We start from the raw sequence: 18,833 nt of genomic DNA, 5'->3' as shown, positions 1-18,833 counted from the left end.
AGCCACTGCTCTCACTGCTGATGCCTTAAACTTTCTTCTGTCCTGCATCCCTCTGAAGTTGTGGATGAAAGCAAGACCAGTATGCAAGGGGCTGCTTCCATGTTACCTGCAACCTGGCCAAATTCACCCGAAATCATCTTATGAAGCCATAAGATCAAACGCACGAGCTGAAAGAGTTGGACACGTTCAAGTCAAGGTTATCCCACCTCATCACCCCAGCCTCACCGCTGGCTGAGGAGCAGAACCTGCTCTATCATCTCACCCTCGAGGAGCCTCCAAGCCCAGTTCACCTCCTCGTGGCATCACGAAAAATAACGAGCCACCCAACACTCGACTCCCACAGCCTATCAGAATTGTGACAGTTTATAGAAGTTTCGCAGCCCTTTCCCTTACACACCACTCTGAGGTGCGGCTGATCTCCAGGTTATCATGAGAATAGCAAGTCCCACTGCCATCGTCATCCCGCTCCCAGGAACGGCCTTTCTGATTCCCCTCACCAGCTCCAAAGCTGCAACAATAGGTGCTTCCTTCCACAAAATGCAGCTGATTTTTCTTTATCAGATTTCTGAAGGCACGGGGACAATCTCACATCAAGTATTTGCAAACGTGCTCTCCACCTACCAACCGGCTAATAAACCTAACAGAGGATGCTGTAAGGAATCGTTGAAGAGGTGTCTGTTTCTTCCAGTGAGAGTTTAAGGCCCTCTGGAAAGGAGCTTTGATCATTTTTTGGGATGATGGAATAGTCTAAATTAATAGCAAATACACACTAAAAATACTCAGTGGGAAAACCTACTCCCAGAACCACGATTACCACTGTTTTAAAACACACTCCTTGATTTTGTACAGCCTGTAATTACAGATCAAATTTCGGACAACCTCTCAGACAATTCCTTAACGAGGTTTTTTCACTTAGTCGCTATCCCGGGATCAGACATGGCCACCTCAGGGCAAGCGCCATCCTGGTGCCATTACAATGAACAGGACTACACATGGAGAAAGGGGCCACTGGGTATGGGTAAGGGGGACATTACCTGCTCCCTGCTGATGTAAGCACCGAATACAATGTACTGATAAACAGAAAGTACAGAAGAAATCAGATGGGACTGTCTCTTTTCCAGACGTACACAGCCCAATTATCCCGAATCAAACACATCGTTCGCAAACAACGATTCCGCGAATATCCTTAACTCGGCCATACACACACGCTCCGTCAGCTTCACTAAGACACCAGCCTGATGGACTTGGCTTACACAAACTATTTAACGGACTCATTCCATAAGTGCATCTGTGCTGTTGAAGTTATGTCTCTCAGAAGTTGCATTTCGAAGCCCTATTTCAAAGGTTTACAACTCTCCTGCAACAGGGCCAGTCAAGCTTTCTTCTTTAAGGCTGTGTTATTCTTCACTGTTATAACTCCTTAAAAGTCTGAAAATAAAATTCGTTTCCTATCGACTTTGTCCTTCTCTAGACAGCAAACATTGTATTTTTCTGTAGTTTAGTGCCACTAGCCCAGACGTGTCTCTCTCCTATTTATTTCCTTCTTTTGAGCACCTACCTGTATCATCATCATGCTACAAAAGAAGCATCTGCACAAATCTGGGGCAGGAGCCTCCGCTCGGGGATATGGGATAACTCCATGGAGGGTAACACAAACACCCATTTACTTTGGCCAAACATCTCATTTCAAGGACAGCAGGAGCAAAGGGCTAACACGGAGGGAAAGCTACAGCCAGCGACCGGGGGTTTGGTGTGTACAACCGACAGGGAAGGCAGCAGCTCGGAGGGAGCTCAGTGAGCAGAAGCCTGCAGGGCAAGGTGGTTCCAAAGGCAGCAGGGACATCCCACTGATGGAGGCAGCTCACCATAGATGCATTTTTCCATCATGCTCAAGAAATGACCAAAGGATAAGTGTTTTAGTAGCATGCCATTTAATTAATCATCATTACAGGCCATTGGCTGAATAGCCCTCCCCTCCAGTTTTCTGCTTTACTGAATCAGTTACACCTGCATCAGTACCTAAAGGTCTGCCCTCCTGGGTAATGTGCAGAAGCTCAGTAGGAGAACACTGCAGCAACTAGGGCAGAAAAAGGGTCATTATCTCCATCTCACAGATACTGAAGCACAGAATTAGTGTAGATCATCGCTTCATGCCCTGAGGTCCAGGGACATTCAGATTTTTGCCTGAAGGACTTTAACCTACCCTTTTCCTACACAATCAGCTGGGCAGAGGGGATATTTCTAGATCCTGTTTCAGAAGTTTGTTGCCTAACTCGTGCGTGCTGGACTGAGCATCACGAGTACTCCTGTGGGACTTGCTCTAAGCAATGCGCTCAGATCCCAGCTGTCATTCTGCAGGCTCTTCCAGCTCTTGTATGTGAGCACAGCCACTAAAACCACCGAGTCCCTCACATTTCCTTCTCCCTCCCTCACCTCTGCCCTCCCAAGACACTTATTCTCATGGGGAGCCACCACAGCATTTTAAATGGTTATGACGTGACAGCTTGGCATCACGCATCTGGCAGAACAAGGATTTGAACCCAAGTTGCTTGTGGCCCAATCCATGACCAATTTGCCTTTTATCTAAAACGAGATGTATGATTCCCAAGGGCTGAGACCCAGGCTCTGTGAGGACCACAGTACAATTTGGGGCCCTGTCAAAATGACAATGGCAAAGACTGGAAGGTTATACCTCCTGCCTTTCATGTGGGAGTAAAATTCCCTGCAAAGATATGATAAGGGACCTTGAAAAATTAATCTTGCAGAGCTCCTCATCACAGGTTGGATCCTGACGACTATTTTCACTTGGCAGCTAGGCACTTCTTCAAAACCAGGGTGATATTTCTTGCCAATTTTGAAAGTAGGACAAAGTTCCATCTTATTTTCAATACCTCCTTAAATATTAAACAATTTATAATGTGCTAAAACTGTAACAGATTGTGCCAAAGCTTCAAATTCTAAATTAATACTAACTTCCCACCCACTGCCTCCCTGGGCAAAATCTTAGAAGGACAGAAGCAGCAGATTAACATTTCAAAGCTGAGCCCCAGCCTTCTAGCTATCGCTAGGTCTCCAGGGCAAACAGTCACTTCCCTTGTTGAACATTCAGGAATGCAAATGGCCTGTTCTTGCCGTGGCAAAATCCAGTCAGCCTTAAAGGGTTACTGCTATCTCAGGGAACTGCAACAGGAGGCAAACCTGACCTGCCCTAGGAAGGACTCAGTACAAATGTGAGAACACAGGAAATGTAACAAAACAGAAAAAAAAAATTGCAGGCAAGTTAAAGAAGGCAACAGTTTAAAGAAATACATTTGCGTAACAGAGGCATCACATCTATTTTTAAGTGCGAGGTTTTGAAAACAGGAGCAGTGCAGTATTAACCACTGACAATGCTCAAGTGATTAAAAAAATATGTTTTACTTGCATCAATTATATTTTCTTTCACCTAAACGGTTACTCCAAAAATGGTCATCACTGGATTCAAATTCCAAGAACCACATATTCGCCTGCTGCCACTACTGCATTTCAGAAAACCCATACCCCTAATTTTATAAGCCTGATGACTGGTGAGCACAGAGAACTGCATTTAATTTTTTTTGGCTGCATTTATAATACATGGAAATATTCACATGAACCACAGAGATTCCTAGGCAATCTCTGCTTTTCATCAACCACAGACAGCGATCAAGCCTCAGCGAGGATGACACCTCCCTAGCCATAACGTGCAGTCATTATCTCCACGTACATGCGTACTGCCTCTGGAATGCAGTCCCCTGTCTCCTGCTTTGCTCTAGCTCTTATTACTTCCCTCACATGGTGTTTTGAAAGACGTAATTACTGCAGAGAATAGCTGATAAAAGCCCTTCATTTCAATTCGTAAACGTGCCTCCAAAACTTCTGCAGCATTCTCTGTAAAGGCAAAAATTGGTTTAGAAATAGTATGAAGCTTGCGTTTTTTTAGATCTGAGAATATTTAGTATTAGGTCCCGGATTCTTTTTACAGACAAGCCCAATGAACTACAATGTGTGTCAAATTCCCATACTATCACAATGCTTCCATTGGAAAAAGCCTCCAATGAAAGGAAATATTTGCAAATACCTAAAGAGGGATCCTACCTATAACTAACAACAGGCAGCCACAAAAACAGTGAGATGCTTTATGTACAAATATCGCTAGGTTATTTGCTGTTATAACTGGTTGCTAATCCAAGAAGCCATCTGGGTACAGAAATATTAATATTAATCACAGATTAATTAGTTATATGGGAATACTAAAGCAATTTCTTACCAAATCCAGAAGGGTACGAGTTATGCCTCCAAGGACAGATAAGAAGACAGTATCTTCTCTGATGAGTAAGAATCGTGTATTTTCATGAAAAGAATACTTCAAGAACACAAAGACTTTGACATAGAAATCGCAAGTGCCGAAACTGATCTGAAAGAGGTATCCTCTGACAAAACCAGACCGAGAGCGTGAAGACTGAGGCAGAGAAAACATCAAAGCTCCATTATTAAAGGAATGAAAAAGCCAAACAATTTGACCAGAGACTGCTGAAAAATCAGTGACTTTTCCACTTTTGGCAGAAACACTAGATCAGATCAGCAGAGACAGATCTCTCTGGATCTTAGCATTTGGCTGATACGGTTTAGGGGTGAACTTGTAGTGTAGGGTTAATGGTTGGACTCGATGATCCCAAGGGTATTTTCCAACCTGAATTGTTCTATGATTCTATGATTCACATAGACAAACCGTGGCAGCTCTGAACCGTGGTCACCACGAACATGCACGTCCTTCTGAGTGGAAAACACTTGGCACAGTCACATCTCAATTATCCATGGACAGTTTATCCAGGGTATGGATTAACCACCAGACACGAAGATGTCAGAGCCGGCATCGTGTGGAGCTGCCTATGCTATTACCTCAGGAGCAGCACTTCAGGACAGCTGAAGTGGTTTATGGGCATGCCCAGGTGAAGAAATTACCACGTCTGCCACACTGACAGGGAGTAAAGCTTCACCTAACAAACCATGCAAGTCCAAGCCTCCTTCAGGCAACAGGCAGTCCCAATGTCTCGGCTCTGGGTGCGTGACCTCCAGCACCGAGCTCACCCCTGCTGCACCACTGAGTAAGGCTCAGCCCGATGAGCAATGATCCAGGGACCACAGCGGACCTCCAACCTCGAGTCTCCTTGCCTGCTGTCCCCTGCAGAGCCACCCGAGTGCCCCAACACAGCAACAGCATCAGCCACCAGTGCGAAACCTGGGCATGTTGCTAGCCCAGATAACGGAGACGTGGCTCTCATTCAAATCAGCTTAGTGCTAAAAAGGCTAAGAACGCACTCAAGCTGCCTCATGACTGCAAAAGGCTGCACACAAAGGAGCTGTTGCAGCCGCATATCTCCACCTTAGATGCTCACGTGCCCTTTGACATGGGCTTACTCCTTCATGAGCCATCCTAGCCGGCACCAAAGCACACGCCTCCCGCTCTCCTGAACCTGCAGAGGCAAGCGGCAGCGAGACAAAATAGAAGGAGAAAGCAGCTCTAATTCAGCATTGTGAAGCAGAGGGCTTCCAACCCACCGCTGCTCTCTGGGACCATGGCAGCGTTAGCATGGAAGACTCTGCAAGCTGACTCCGGATTGAAATTTTTTGCATCGCAGTTTGAATCCAGTATTGAGAATTTTTTTGCAGTTTAGGGTATTACAGCATTTCCACTACACATCAGTTTGTTCCTACATTTTATTCCTGAAAAAGATGTGTCACAACTAACATTAATAAACAAAGAGTAGGATTTAATGGCATTTTCAGATTCTGAGTATTTATTAACAGGCTTGTCATGAATGCTTTTTTTAAGTAACTGCATTTACATGGTGAAATAACATTTAGTGAAGCTTAGTTATCTCTGCTGACATATAAACTGTTTAAGTTACTGCAGATAAACAAGATTCAGCAACCTTTCAATGGATACCACTCACCAACTTAACATGTAAAAGGCTCATGACCCCTGCGCCGGGACTCACTACTGATTTTAGAAATAGCACGCAGCAGGTTTAATTTACTAAAGAAAGTGCCCACTCCAGAGCAGAGTTAACTGTGAGCAATTCCTAATGGGAGGAGGCAGGGAAGAGGATGTGGACGCCTCTCCCATCCTCCCCTGTCTGATGAGGACAGACCACTCAGCCAGCCAGGGCAAAACCTCCAGGAAATACATATAATGGGAGTCACTATTAAGCCTTAATCAGCTTTGAGAGAGCATTAAGACTTGGCTCATTTTCCTTTTCATTTTAGTGATTTTAGTGATAAAATTACTTGGCTTTGAACGTTTCAAAATGCCCTTTTCTATGCCGCACAGGATCCTGTCATGCTTCCCTTGCTGTGTTTTCCATTCATTTGCACATATTATCTTTTCTTCTTCTTCTAAATGATGCTAAAATAAACAACGAAAATATACAAAGGAACCTATATTCTCTCATTGAATAATCAGACACCGTCTTTGAACACACAACCAAAGTCTGACATCCAATAAATCCAAGATAAAGCTTCAATTAGCCCAGATAATGCCCATAAACCCGGCAGTGCTTTACAAAGGTATGTAAATGTCAGCACCTTTATTTTACATGGAGAAAATGGAGCGCTGAGAGCGACATGGTCAGACCACATCATGTCCAAGAATCCAGACTCCTTTATTCCCAGACTAATTAGCATCTCTTGTAACAGTGTTCCTCCTCATACTAACATTCAACGATGTCCTAACATACACCAACAGACCGGAAATATTACCCCTAATCCCTGGGAAACAGCTGTCATTTTTCTGTAAAACAACTGAGTATACATTCATTCTGCTTATTTGCAGCTCTTTTAAGTAAAATATACCTATAACTCTAAAGGTTAAAAAAGGAAAAAAAGAAAAAATTAAGAATATTTTCTTTTCTCAGGAAAAAAAGCCCCACATTTCAACGACTATCTTTGGCCCTCAAAAGTGAAGCATTCAGAAATTCAGGATTTTGTAAGTGCTTATTTAATTTGAAAAATTAATTGCTGAATGTAGAACAAGACACAGTAACAGATGAACTGCAACTGAAGAGAGGTCCAGATACCTAGTAGTTATTTTCTGTGCTTTGGTAACATTATCTGCCCTAATAAAAGGACAGCACACACAGGGAAAAAAAAAAAGCTCTGCTCTTCCTACACCATTAAACAGCAAACCAAGGCACACACACCAAGCTTCAGGTTGCTTCAACAGTAATTTATGTTAATCTCCAACAATCCACAATCCAAGTTCATCTAGGTAAAACTACAGCAGAATCAAGGAGAGAGGAATCAGGCCCCTGCCACACTGCAGCAAGCAGCTGAAATGACTTGGGCATTACAGGGTGAGCAGAGTTGACAAGTATCACAGCACAAGGAGTTGCTCAGCAGAAAAATAAACTTGGAAAGAAAAGAAAGTGGTTAGTCACGAGGGATTATAATAGCCCATAGTAAACAGTTTGGTTCATCAAATAAACAAAGCAAATATCCCATCCTGCAAGATGCTGGGGAATTCTTTGAAAGGAAGTGCAAGCTCTCTGCTTCCAGTGCATTCCATTGGTGGGTTTTTTTGTGGTCAGAAGCTCTGGCTCCCACGAGGGTCTACGGAATCTCTCGATGCAACAGAGATGAGCACAGCACACCCAGAATACAAACAGCAAGGTGTGAACATACACTCGATTCACTCGTGGATTTAAAGAGACCTGCAAAAGTAACTTCAAAAAATAAAACCTCCTTCATCTGACTCTAAGACCCTATTGGCTCATTAAAAATTGTCAGTGCCTTCTGCTCAAGATTTCAAAAGTAAAAGCTCAGTGCTGCAAGGATTGCATCCTGCAAGAAGTCCCAATTCAGCACGTTAGGTTATACAGGAAAAACCTCTGAAGGCTTTGAACCTGCATCTGTGGTTTGAGGAATGCACAATTAAAATCAGCTGCTCCTAAAGTGGCAGAAGGGTGGAGGCTGACAATAATAAACTGCAGGCTCCTGTACAGTCATTTGAAAGTGGTGTCTTCTCCCCAGCTCTACCAGATACTAAATTAGCAACAGTTCTGGCAGCGTTTTGTCTGCTGCTCGTGAAGCAAAAGTGAAGACTCACTGAAATTCAGCTGACAGGTTTTTTGCACTTATCCCAAGTTCAACCGCATGCAAGGCTGCCGGATGTGAGAAGTCCCTGCACTGGCTTCAGTCAACACGAAACTAAGGGCCCAGGCAAGGACAGTTCTGAGGGCCCTTCAACCACAAAAGTGTCCATTTCTCCACAGAAACATCTCCATTGGACTGGTAAGACCCTCAGGAGAATTTCCAGCTACTGTTGGCAGCTGTCGAGAGAGAATCAGTGCTGACCTTATCTGGATCATAACTACAGAACTGCTCAACATGATCAGCAAGGTGCAACGGGTAGCAGATCACATCTGCACGGTTATTCGAAGTTGTCCAGTTCCGTGCCGCATGCTCAACAGTGCAGCTTGCTGCCATCGTGGAGACACTCCCATGAAACTCAATCACACGGCATTACTAAAATACCCACAAGATTTAGCAGAGGTTTCCTATTTAAACACATGCTGTGCACCCTACTCCAGGCTTTCAAACCAGTGTGGCTACACGAAACTGTCGTGCAGATGCAGCGTCTTCTATTTCTTTTCTGTAAAAGTGTAATGACACACAAACTTCTGAACTTTTCCAGAGCAAATAGCTATTTCAGCTTAACAGCAGTAATGCTTTCTCTCTGTATAATGTTTGTTATCAAACCAGGACAGGCAGGCACAGCAGACTCGAACAGACGCCTAAGGGAGAGAAATTAACCCAAAACTCAGTACAAGAGAACCTCTGTCACGTTACGTAGCCTCAGGATATAGACTCATGACTTAACTGAATATACTTTTCCTACAGATTATCTCCTACAAACTATCACTCCATGTTAATCATGATTCTGAAGAGCATCTCTGCTCAGAATTTAGTATGACAAACTGGGGGCTTATCACATCAACCATCATGCAACGGAATTTGATAGGAAAGGCTCAGAGCCTGTTTCCAGTTTGCATGACCTTTTCCAGGATTTTTATAGATCCTTGCATACATTTACTAGAAAACACAACAGCAACAGGATTAACAAGAGATACCAGAACTGAAGACAGGGCTGAAGACAGGTCATGGTATTCTGTGACCAACAAATCTATGCCTGCATTAAGAATTACATGTGAAGGACTGAAGCTTTGAGGATGCACACTTCAGTGATGGCAAAAATAGGAAGAAAAGGTGGAAGAGACAATTCAGAGTGAAAGGAGGTGACACAAGGAAAAACAGTTATCAAAAATACAGCTGGCTGAGGAACAGCTTGGAGAGGTGCGTAGAAGAGATCCTGCTTTAGGAAAGCAATGGGGAACAGAGAGGCAATTCAGCTGACTTGTTTCAAGATGAACCCACAAGCGAGACAAGTGAGGCACAGAAGCTTGTGGGCTGCACATCCAGCGGGTCCTTCAAGAGCAGGTGTCTGCTCCTCAGCTGCCAGGAAGTGGATTCAGTGACCCCGAGTGCTCCATCCAGTCTTACACCGCTAATAGCAGGGGTCCCTCCCTATTGCCTAATACCAGATTATGCAAAAGACCACACAGAACTGCCAAGTCAGGGCTTTGCATTATCATTCCACACCCCTACAGAGATTGCTGCGATAAAGCATTAGCCCTGGACACACCGCTCTCATTAACCCCTCCTCCTTCGTGCTCACTCACGATTAACGCTGGGCACACGGCTGACAAAGCCAGCCTTCTGCTCTCCTTGTACTCACACAGCTGATGCAGAGGGAAATGACAGGATTTTCAGCCCTCTTCAACCCCCAGTGACTAGTACAGCCAGATCTCCTTAAAGATGAACTTCCAGCCTGCAGCACAGTTATTCTTCTAAGCTAGGGGTCAACTCAGTCTTGGAGATCCCTTCTGAGATGATACTAGGTCCAAGAATGCATTTGTGCTCTGTATGAGGTAGCTTTAACACATTACGTCAGACACAGAGCGGTGCATGAACTGAGGAAAATCTACAGGACGCTACACCAAAATAAGAGAAGAACTCCTGTCAATTTGGAACATCTGTACAGACTATCAAATTCAGGGCATGTTTCCAATTCCGCCTGACCTAATCAACTGTCTTTGAAGAAAACAAGATGTCCAATATTTGATTTCTAAATTGACTGCTGCAAAAGAAACTGCTATGACCCAAAGCAACAACCTAAATCAAAAGAACACTTCCAAAAATACCAGTTCCAGCCTGAAAAAAGTCTGCTGAACTCTTGAACTTTTTTTAGCCTCAAACAAATTTTGAAAGTTATTGGTAAGCCATGTAAGAAAATCAGACTTCAGAAAGGGTGATTCTGACAACGTGGCCTTACATTTCAGCTGCTCTTGAAAGTGGACTGTAAACTTGTATGTAAATACATATTCCTGAGGAATAATCACATTCAACTTTCACAACAACATCTAAAATACCTCTGAAGAGTAGATGAGCCACTGTGGTTCCACTTTCAAGAGTGTCAAGAAACACAAACAATAGCTAGCTGAAGTGCATTGAGCTCTTCACACAGAGTACCACACACGCGCGTGGAATTTAACGCCCAGTCCAGGCTGTTCTGGGATAAAACAACTAACTGGTTAAGGAAGTCCCTTGTCCTACAAAAGTTCTGCAGAAACACAAACTCCCAGCCACACCAGCTGATTTGCAAAGTTTTTGCATGGAATTATTTTCCTTGGTGATATCAGGGTCACTTAGGTCAACAACCTGTCAGCACTGCGCTTTCTTTCCAAATGGCAATCAAAACAGCTACGCACATCTTCCTCCATCTTCCACGTTCCAAGTGTTACTTACAGTTGTATGATGAGAGACGCTGCCTCCAATATTGAGGTTTTTGAGAAGTTGAGGAGACCCTCCATACTGCCCGGAGATCTGCTTCCTGACCTCAGCTGCTACAGTTCTGAAACAAGACAGGAACAACATTATCTCTGTAGAAGAATTACAGTGAAGATGATGTATCAAACTCGCTTCATGCTGCTGATGAAATGAAACCAAATATTTAGTGTGCTGGCTGGAATAAAGAGTGTCACCAGGTGGTTAGAACAGACTTTATGTATTAAATGCCTGGAGAATCACAAAACTTTTACAAGGCTACACATACAAGTTCTTAACAGCAATTATTCTTTTTTTCTTTTTCCTTTCATGAACTGCTCTTTTGTGCACATCTGTGTCAATAAAATGCACGTGACACTGAGCACAAATAAACTTGTTCCCAGCAGGCTCTTCCTAGTTCCTACCAAGGAAAGTTCTCCTCCAGCACTCTCCGTGCCTCTCAGCAGTTCCAAGCCTCATCACACAGCTGCTCCTGTGCTCTGCTTTCTCATTTTCAACCTATTCTGGGGTTTTGCAGCCACAGAGATGAGCAGCCACTTTCCACCCAACACCCAACCCCTTCAACACCCAGTTCAGGGGCAGAGAAGCAGTTCCACATAGGGTGGGTTGAAAAGAGAATGACACATGGGGAAACACCGACCGGGTTAGAACAAAAAACTGTTTCCCCTTTTGCACAGGAAAGGTAGCAGTGGGAATATGGTGACTAGCAGAGGGGACACACAACACACCGGATAGCAGGGTACAATATCTCATGGTCTCCGCCAGAGACAAATCCCACCACTGGGCAACTTTTCTCACCAGGAACGAAAAACACAGATCAATCCCTCTGTGCCTGGAGGGTAAAATCCACACTGTGTCCCTCTGGGGCTTTCTGTTTTCCCTCGTTGTCACCAGTAACACAACAGTTAGGCAAACCCACCAAGGAAGCACTCAGCAAAGGAAGAGGGAAATGCCGACAGTCAAAGACCATCTTGACAAACAGCCGTGGGTGAAGCCCTAACACAACTCTCCCAGAGCTCTGTCTCAAAACCCGGCAGTGAGCTGCAGCTCATGCTGCCAGTAGAGCTGGAATAGCCAAGTTTTTGAGTATGGTGGAAACAGTATAGTTTCAAAATCCCAGATGTCTTTCCACAAAAAAAAGCTCTGCTGCAAAGCTGCCAACTATTCCTGTTCTACAGGACCTCACCAGCATGACAGTGCTCTTCTCCCAGACTCAATGATCAATTTATTATTGACAAACCTGCTCCTAACTGTCATTCACCACATCGCAGCACTGCAGTTCGTCCCAGAAAAAAAGTCATGACTCCAGAAAGACACCAACCAGCGCATAAGACAGACGAAGAGGCTGCAAGGACATGGGCGATTTTTTTTCTGCTGTATCAGCAATCTTTGTGGGAACAGCATCATGGCTAGGAGACTCGCTTCTGATCTCACTCAGGGGAGCATGCTATGGGTCAGCATGGTGCATGAGCGGCTCAAATCCTGTCAAGTAAAGATGATTAAACATCCCCCAGACAAAACTTTGACACCAGGTTGGGCTCGTAGCTTTGAGATGGCTGTAGCAATGAACACCAGTGGGCAGAAATGGGGGCAAGTGAAGGCAATTGAGGTCAATGGAAAAGAAAGGAACTCTAAAAGACAACTAATTGGGACAATCGAGCCTACCATGGAGAGCAGATGTTTCTTCATGCCAGAGGATGGGAGTAACATTAGCTAGAGGAAGCATTATTTTGTCTTTTTTAAAAAATAGTACTGCAGAAAGTGAAGGAAGAAAAAAAAAGGTTTTATGTATTCCGGCTGCAAGAAGTCATTTGCTTCATATTTGCTTTTATCCACGGGAGACTATGTTTTCACTTCTGGAGGGTGGCTTCTGAAAACAGACCAAACAGCTCCTGCTGGGCATGGACAACATTCAGGCTGCCTGACCGCCCTTAGAAAAACCCTCATCCCTGCTCCCACCATGCACACACATACACTCACAGACACACACACACACAAGAACAAGCCCGGCATGCTGCTAGCATTTATAGGGAAATTTGGAATGTATTAAAATGGCTTTTTGGCAGGGAAAACTACGCATCTGTGGCTGATGAGATTTAAAAGCTCACCCCCTGGGTTGCAGACAATCTCTGCTTTAAACCCAATCTCTTAGTCGGTGCATGTTTTGTCTAATACCAGATGATAGGCAGAAGAGAGCCCTTCCCCACATGGCTGTCAAGAAAAACCAGAACCCACATTTCTCCGTGCAGCACAACAAAGGACAAATGAAAAATCTTTCCTCCTTTTGAACAGACGTGCAGTTTCCAGATGGAAAGTACAGCCCAAAGGAAGAAACCTGTCCTCAGCTGTGAAACTGCAGCCAGTGCCTGGCCACATTACTCAGCGCTGCTCCTCGTGAACCCGAGACTTTGAGACAGACTCTAGATGGGTTCACAGTCCTTTCTTCTTCTGCTTGTTGGTCTCAGCTGGAGCTGGGCTGTATTTGGAGCACACCCTGAGCTCCAGCTACGACTGCACCTTACCCCAACATGAAGCCGAAGGAAGCTTGGCTGCAGTCGTAGTGTTGCTTAGGGGCACTGTGAGTTTGCACCGATGCTGTCAAGCTGCCTGACATCATCCCCACCGAAAAGATCATTTGATGCAACTGGGGAAGAAACGTGGTGACACAGAAGGGTGGCACTGACCAGCATGGCTTCTGACTGTGTGCTGTACATCAGTGGCTGCTCCATGTTGCTGCCTCATTAAAAACGTCACCAGATATAAAAAATTCCCCTTGAAGCATGACCTCAGAAAGTCAGAACTGAATAACCTCCAATCAGTTTGACCAAGGCACCAACATTACTTTCAAGTCTTAAATGGTCTTACCTCTCCAGCTTTCACAATTGCCAGCCAAATCTCTCCCTACATGAAGCAGCTGGCCACTGTCTAAACATCTAAATTCCTGAATGGAGTCTGCAGGACTTAGTGCTACCTACTCCAAGCCTGCAGACTAATCCACAGCTCCTGTTGGCTACCCTTCTCCATCACTGCATTCTTAAACATACTGAGCACCATTTCTCCTACTGGAAAGCATATGCTTCTGACATTTAGAAACGATCTTCTAATGTAATCTGATCACCAAGAGTATTTATGGGTAATCTATATCCATTTGGGTTTGTGCCAGCACCATCCAATAGGTTCAGTTGCCCTCCTCCCACCTCTTCCTAGTCACAAAGTCACAAAAATTAGTTGTACCCCTTTCCAGCCTGCCTTCTGCAAGGCTAAGTAAGGTCAGATGCTGCAACAGGCTTTCTGCTCCCTTGATCACTCCGATGGCTCTTCTTGGCATTTGTTCCAGTTGACAATCAGACCTTTTAACATGCTGTGTTTCATCCTCATTCCAGATAAGGCCTGTCCAGGGCTTTGTAGAACCAAATGAGTATTTTCCTACAGAGAAAACACCTCAGCTGACTACTTTTAGGACTGTTTCCCCACCACTTCATCATTGATGTTCACAGTTTCCCTGAAACTGATACTACACTTCCCTTTTCCTCCTCTATTTCCAAAAGCTGTTTGACAAATGACATCTATTCATGACTGCCAAGTAATTCCGAACACTATTTCCAACCAGAAGCTATGCTTCCTAAACCAACTTAGGTCAAAAAGTGTACTACACCAAACTCAACCAGCAAAGAGAAACAAATCTCAAAATAGTCTCAAAATGAAGAAAAAAGAAATCATTTGGTAAAACAGAAGAGCCATTAAAGCTCTTGATAATTAAAAAGATAAATAAAAATTTGCCTGTTTAATAGCTATCTTATATTCAACATGTAACCTGGGATCCTTTGACAAACATTCCAGTTAATTACAGCCCACAGTCTCATGAATGTCTATGTTTAAAGCACCTCTTCCCTACTCACTTCCTTTCTGACCTTCTTCGCTGGTTAATTATTGTGTGTGCATGTGGTTCACACAGGAAGAAGAAAAAAAAGACAAAGGAGGGGAAAAAAATCCCCTTGGAACTGGCTGCTAAAGCAAAACAAGACTGGTCATTCTCAAATTACTCCGAGCTGCAAATAACAAAATGAAACTATTTGTTTGCGCTTCCATGTTTCTTTACTACACACAAAAATCATTACTGTTTCTATGCAGCCTAACCGGTCAAAACCAAAAATTGTTCCTTTTTTTTTTTTTCCCTTAAGCTTAAGCAACATACCAGATTTATCAGTCCTTCCATTTTGCTCTCCCAATAAAAGGCTCGTCAGTTATGCCAAGCAAGGTTAAGAACTCTTCCCTTTCACAGAAAACGTGGGTCAGGATACAGTCATCTAGATCATCTGCTGCAGTGATTTGAGGAAGCCTCTGTTCTCCACAGCCCTCCCCATTTTGAAAGAGCAATGCAAATTGTTTTGTGTCTCCCCATCCTGCTAATTACAAAATTGTTACTCCTGCCTGCTGTGTCACGTGCAGTGACTCTACACTCAACGAGCCTTTGCCTCTCAAGAAAGACAGCCTGGTACAGTAAGGCATCTGCGCCAACCCAGAGCAAAGCTGCTTGTTCTCTCTCAGCGGCAGAGAAAACTGCATTTACGTAGTTCTCTTTTTAAAGTGAGAGCATTCCCCTTTGTTCAGCCAGCTCGCTTGCATACAACTCTGCACGTGGCTGGAGGCATCTATCCTGCTGTAGTGACTATGCTTGAGTCTGACCCCTGAAGCTGAACAGCACTGGCTGGTCACGTCCATCTCACTGCTGCTGTTGAGATGACCCATCCCTTTGTCCCGATGTGCTCCCCTGCCTGTGGCACTGCTCCGTCCAGGCTTGAACCACAGCTTGAGTCACCAGGTACACTTCGATGTAGATGAGAGAACCTGCTCTGGCCTTGAACAGCTGTGCCAGTTCAGCTGAGCCCTGGGCACAGACTTCCTCCTAAACCTGAGGTCTTGGTTCCTTCAGAGTGAACTCCTTCCCCTTTGAGTGAAATCGGTTTGATTTGCAACCCAAAGCTTAGGAAACACCCAGCCTGATCCTGACTGCTGCAGGGTAAGTATGGGTTCTTAAATTAACACAGAAGATGAGCAACAACGTGTTCCCTTTTTCCTTAGCATTGATTAAAACAGAAAACACCATACAATGCTGCCTGTGGTGCTCTTCTGATAATACTTGATTATTAAGGCTGAAAGTGTCACCCCTGGGCTGCAGCAAAGGGAATGAGCTCCCAAGACACCTTACTGTGAAAAACACCACAGGACTGGATTCTTCAGAAGAGATCAAAGTCCCACCTCACATTAAAAACATCCAGCCAAGCAAGGAAGCCTTGTACAAAAAAGCAGCTTTGTAGCAGAGCCCTGGAGATGAACTGCTCTCCCTGCCTTCTCACTTGCTTCAAGCTGCCAGATCCTCTCAGGCTCCCCAGCGCACTGCTGACTCCCACACGAGACAGCCACAACGGCTGAATGGGAGCAGAGAGCGTCACTGCCAGAGAACACGAAAAAGCTGCTCTGAAGTTTCTGTTAAAATCCCCTTCAATCACCCATGACGCTGTTTTCGACAACGCAAATGGCATCTGGATGGGGGAACAGAATAATCTGCGATGAACATCCCTTTGCGATCACTACGGTTCTGGCCTGATTTGGTGCCCAAGGAAGCCGGTGACAGCTTTGCTATCGGTTTCAGTGGGCGCAGGTTTCACACCATCCCTGTCTACCCTGAGGCAGGGCAAAGGCGGCTGTCAGTCTCCCTGACACATCGTTCAGGCAATGTAAAAGGGCACTAAATGAACACAAATGTAAATTTAGTCTTCCCAAGTCACCTTTTACACTACCCCATCAGTGTAAAGAGAGCTTCAGCAGAAATAAGATGCTAGCTCTGAATGTAGCAAACAGAAGTGTTTTCCCCTCAATTCAAAACCATAAAGACTGCAAGCTGTGATCACTCCAGAAATCTGTTCATGTATCACATAAGAGCCCTAGATGATGGGGAATTCCCAAATCACTGAATGTCTGAGAGCAGGGTAGGCCTCCTTCAGAGAGGGTTCTGCTGAAGACCCCCCCCAGCCCCAGACAGCAGGGCCTCACAGCACCATGATGCTCACATTCACATGGAAGTACCTCAGAAGGGACTGGACCCACGAGGGTGAAAAGAATTTTCTCCATTCACTCGAAAGCTGAGGACAGGAAAACCGAAAATTCTCAGCAAAAGAACAAAGGCCAGTGGCAAAAATCACACTCTGGGCTTTGTGTGAAGCTGAAACACATAGCAAAACAGAGCGTAAGACACGTTAGTCCAGATCAAAAGGATCCTCTTAAATTGTGGGAGCGCTAAAGGAAGAGCAAGACTCTCATCAAGGACAGACATTTTTGAAATGGTGATAGTCTGAAAAAAGCAGTTCCGGATTCCCTAGATAACCCAATCTCAGAACGGTCCAAGAGCAATGACAAGGGATTGAGACAGGGGCTCATGTGAAAGCCAGGGATAGCTTGGGTGCTTCCTCAAGAGTAACATATTGACTGTTTTAGTTTTTTATGGAGACACCTTATTAATGAATGAACTTTATCTCTGCCAGTGAGGATCTTGCCTTCTGCTAACTCTCTTCTAGTCTCTCAGCCACCACAGGAGTTAACAGGGGTACTAAATAGAAGTACATCTTGTTCATACTCTAAGATGGAAACAGCGCACATGCAGCTACAGAAGTATCATGGTGCTGCAGAAAGACACATTCCAATATAGTTTAATAAAAATTCTATTACTGACATATTTCCGATTAAAAATTAACAATTTCAGGCAAGATTTCAGGTATTCTTAACCCGCTACAGTAAGTTTAACTCAGGAGCTGCTTCTGATGGAGTCAAGAAGAATTAGCAAGTACATGTGACAGCCAAAGTTCAGGCTAAAAATCTGTTCTAGGTTAAAGCCTTCCAACAAAAATGTACCAGGACCTACTCACAGAGATACCTTGTAACTGACGGGCTTAAAAAGATATTTTGAAACTGCTGTAGCAGTCACTGACAGCTGCTCTCTCAAACATTTAAACATTCCAGGAATAATAAACAGATCCCCCATGGTACTGGAGTTCTGTATATACCCTTGAGGGGCACCACACTGGCTGAAGAAAGCCCAGGCAGTAAATCAAGGCAGTGAAGATCATGCTTGTCGTCTTTCTAAGACACAGAACAGCTGATCTCGCATTTCTTTTTCTGCCACCACTGTAGTAACCAGCTCAGACACTTGCACCTGTATGGTAGGTAGGTCTCAGAAGTAAATTACCTTCATGGATCTGAGTTACATCCCATTTGAATTACACTCTATCAGGCAAACCAAGAGCAGCAGGGCTACTTCCTGTGAATAAGACAAATGCTACGTCTGCCTCCGATGAGTAAGCCAAACCGGAGGGCAGAGTGTGAAAATGTGATGGATCTATTCTTCTTTAAACAATGGAACTGGGGAGGGCTTCCAGCAACCACCAACATAGCTCTTGGGACTTCCGTATGCTGCTTGCTTGAATCTCTCACCCTCTGAAATAGTAACATTCACAGCTGCATATTCTGGGTCAGCACAAGAAGGGCTACAGCTCAGTTGGTACCACCTCTGGGTACGGCACCTTGTCTGCTCACAAGTTTTTGCCTTCACATGCACTGCATGTGCAGCTCACGAACCAGGAACTTGAGATTTCTCAGAAGACAACACTACAGTATGGGAAATCCCAGAGAGAAATACAACAGTCTTACAAATAAGCATAAAAAAAAGCTGGAGATGCAACAGCTCTGCTCTGGGAGGAGCCGGCCTCACTGCAAACCACCTGGGTCCTTTGAGGGCATAGCTTGCACAAAAAGAAAACTCCACAAACCAATCTGACTTGTCAGAAAGACCACCTCTGCCCGCACACATGCACTGCTGCCATTGGGTTGGTTTGAAAACACGTCAGGGTACATGC

The 18,833-nt window shown here is 44.5% G+C and overlaps 1 protein-coding gene across 1 annotated transcript in view; it reads right to left on the bottom strand.

The window, feature by feature from the left end:
• DOCK7 (dedicator of cytokinesis 7) overlaps positions 1 to 13,537 on the bottom strand; it is a gene marked incomplete at its 3' end in the record, with an annotated part of 88,826 nt that extends 75,289 nt beyond the window's left edge. The window contains exons 1-2 of the mRNA XM_009877753.1: positions 13,446 to 13,537; positions 10,885 to 10,990 (exon numbers count right to left, since the gene is read on the bottom strand). Coding sequence (XP_009876055.1) covers positions 10,885 to 10,990; positions 13,446 to 13,537 — 198 coding nt within the window. The remainder of the gene's footprint in view (positions 1 to 10,884; positions 10,991 to 13,445) is intronic.
• Positions 13,538 to 18,833: the final 5,296 nt, after the last annotated feature.

The sequence above is a fragment of the Apaloderma vittatum genome, unplaced genomic scaffold (genome assembly GCF_000703405.1).
Source record: "Apaloderma vittatum isolate BGI_N311 unplaced genomic scaffold, ASM70340v1 scaffold24281, whole genome shotgun sequence".
Taxonomy (NCBI): domain Eukaryota; kingdom Metazoa; phylum Chordata; class Aves; order Trogoniformes; family Trogonidae; genus Apaloderma; species Apaloderma vittatum.
Note: the sequence above shows the minus strand (reverse complement) of the source record. Positions and strands in the feature narration are given on the sequence as shown.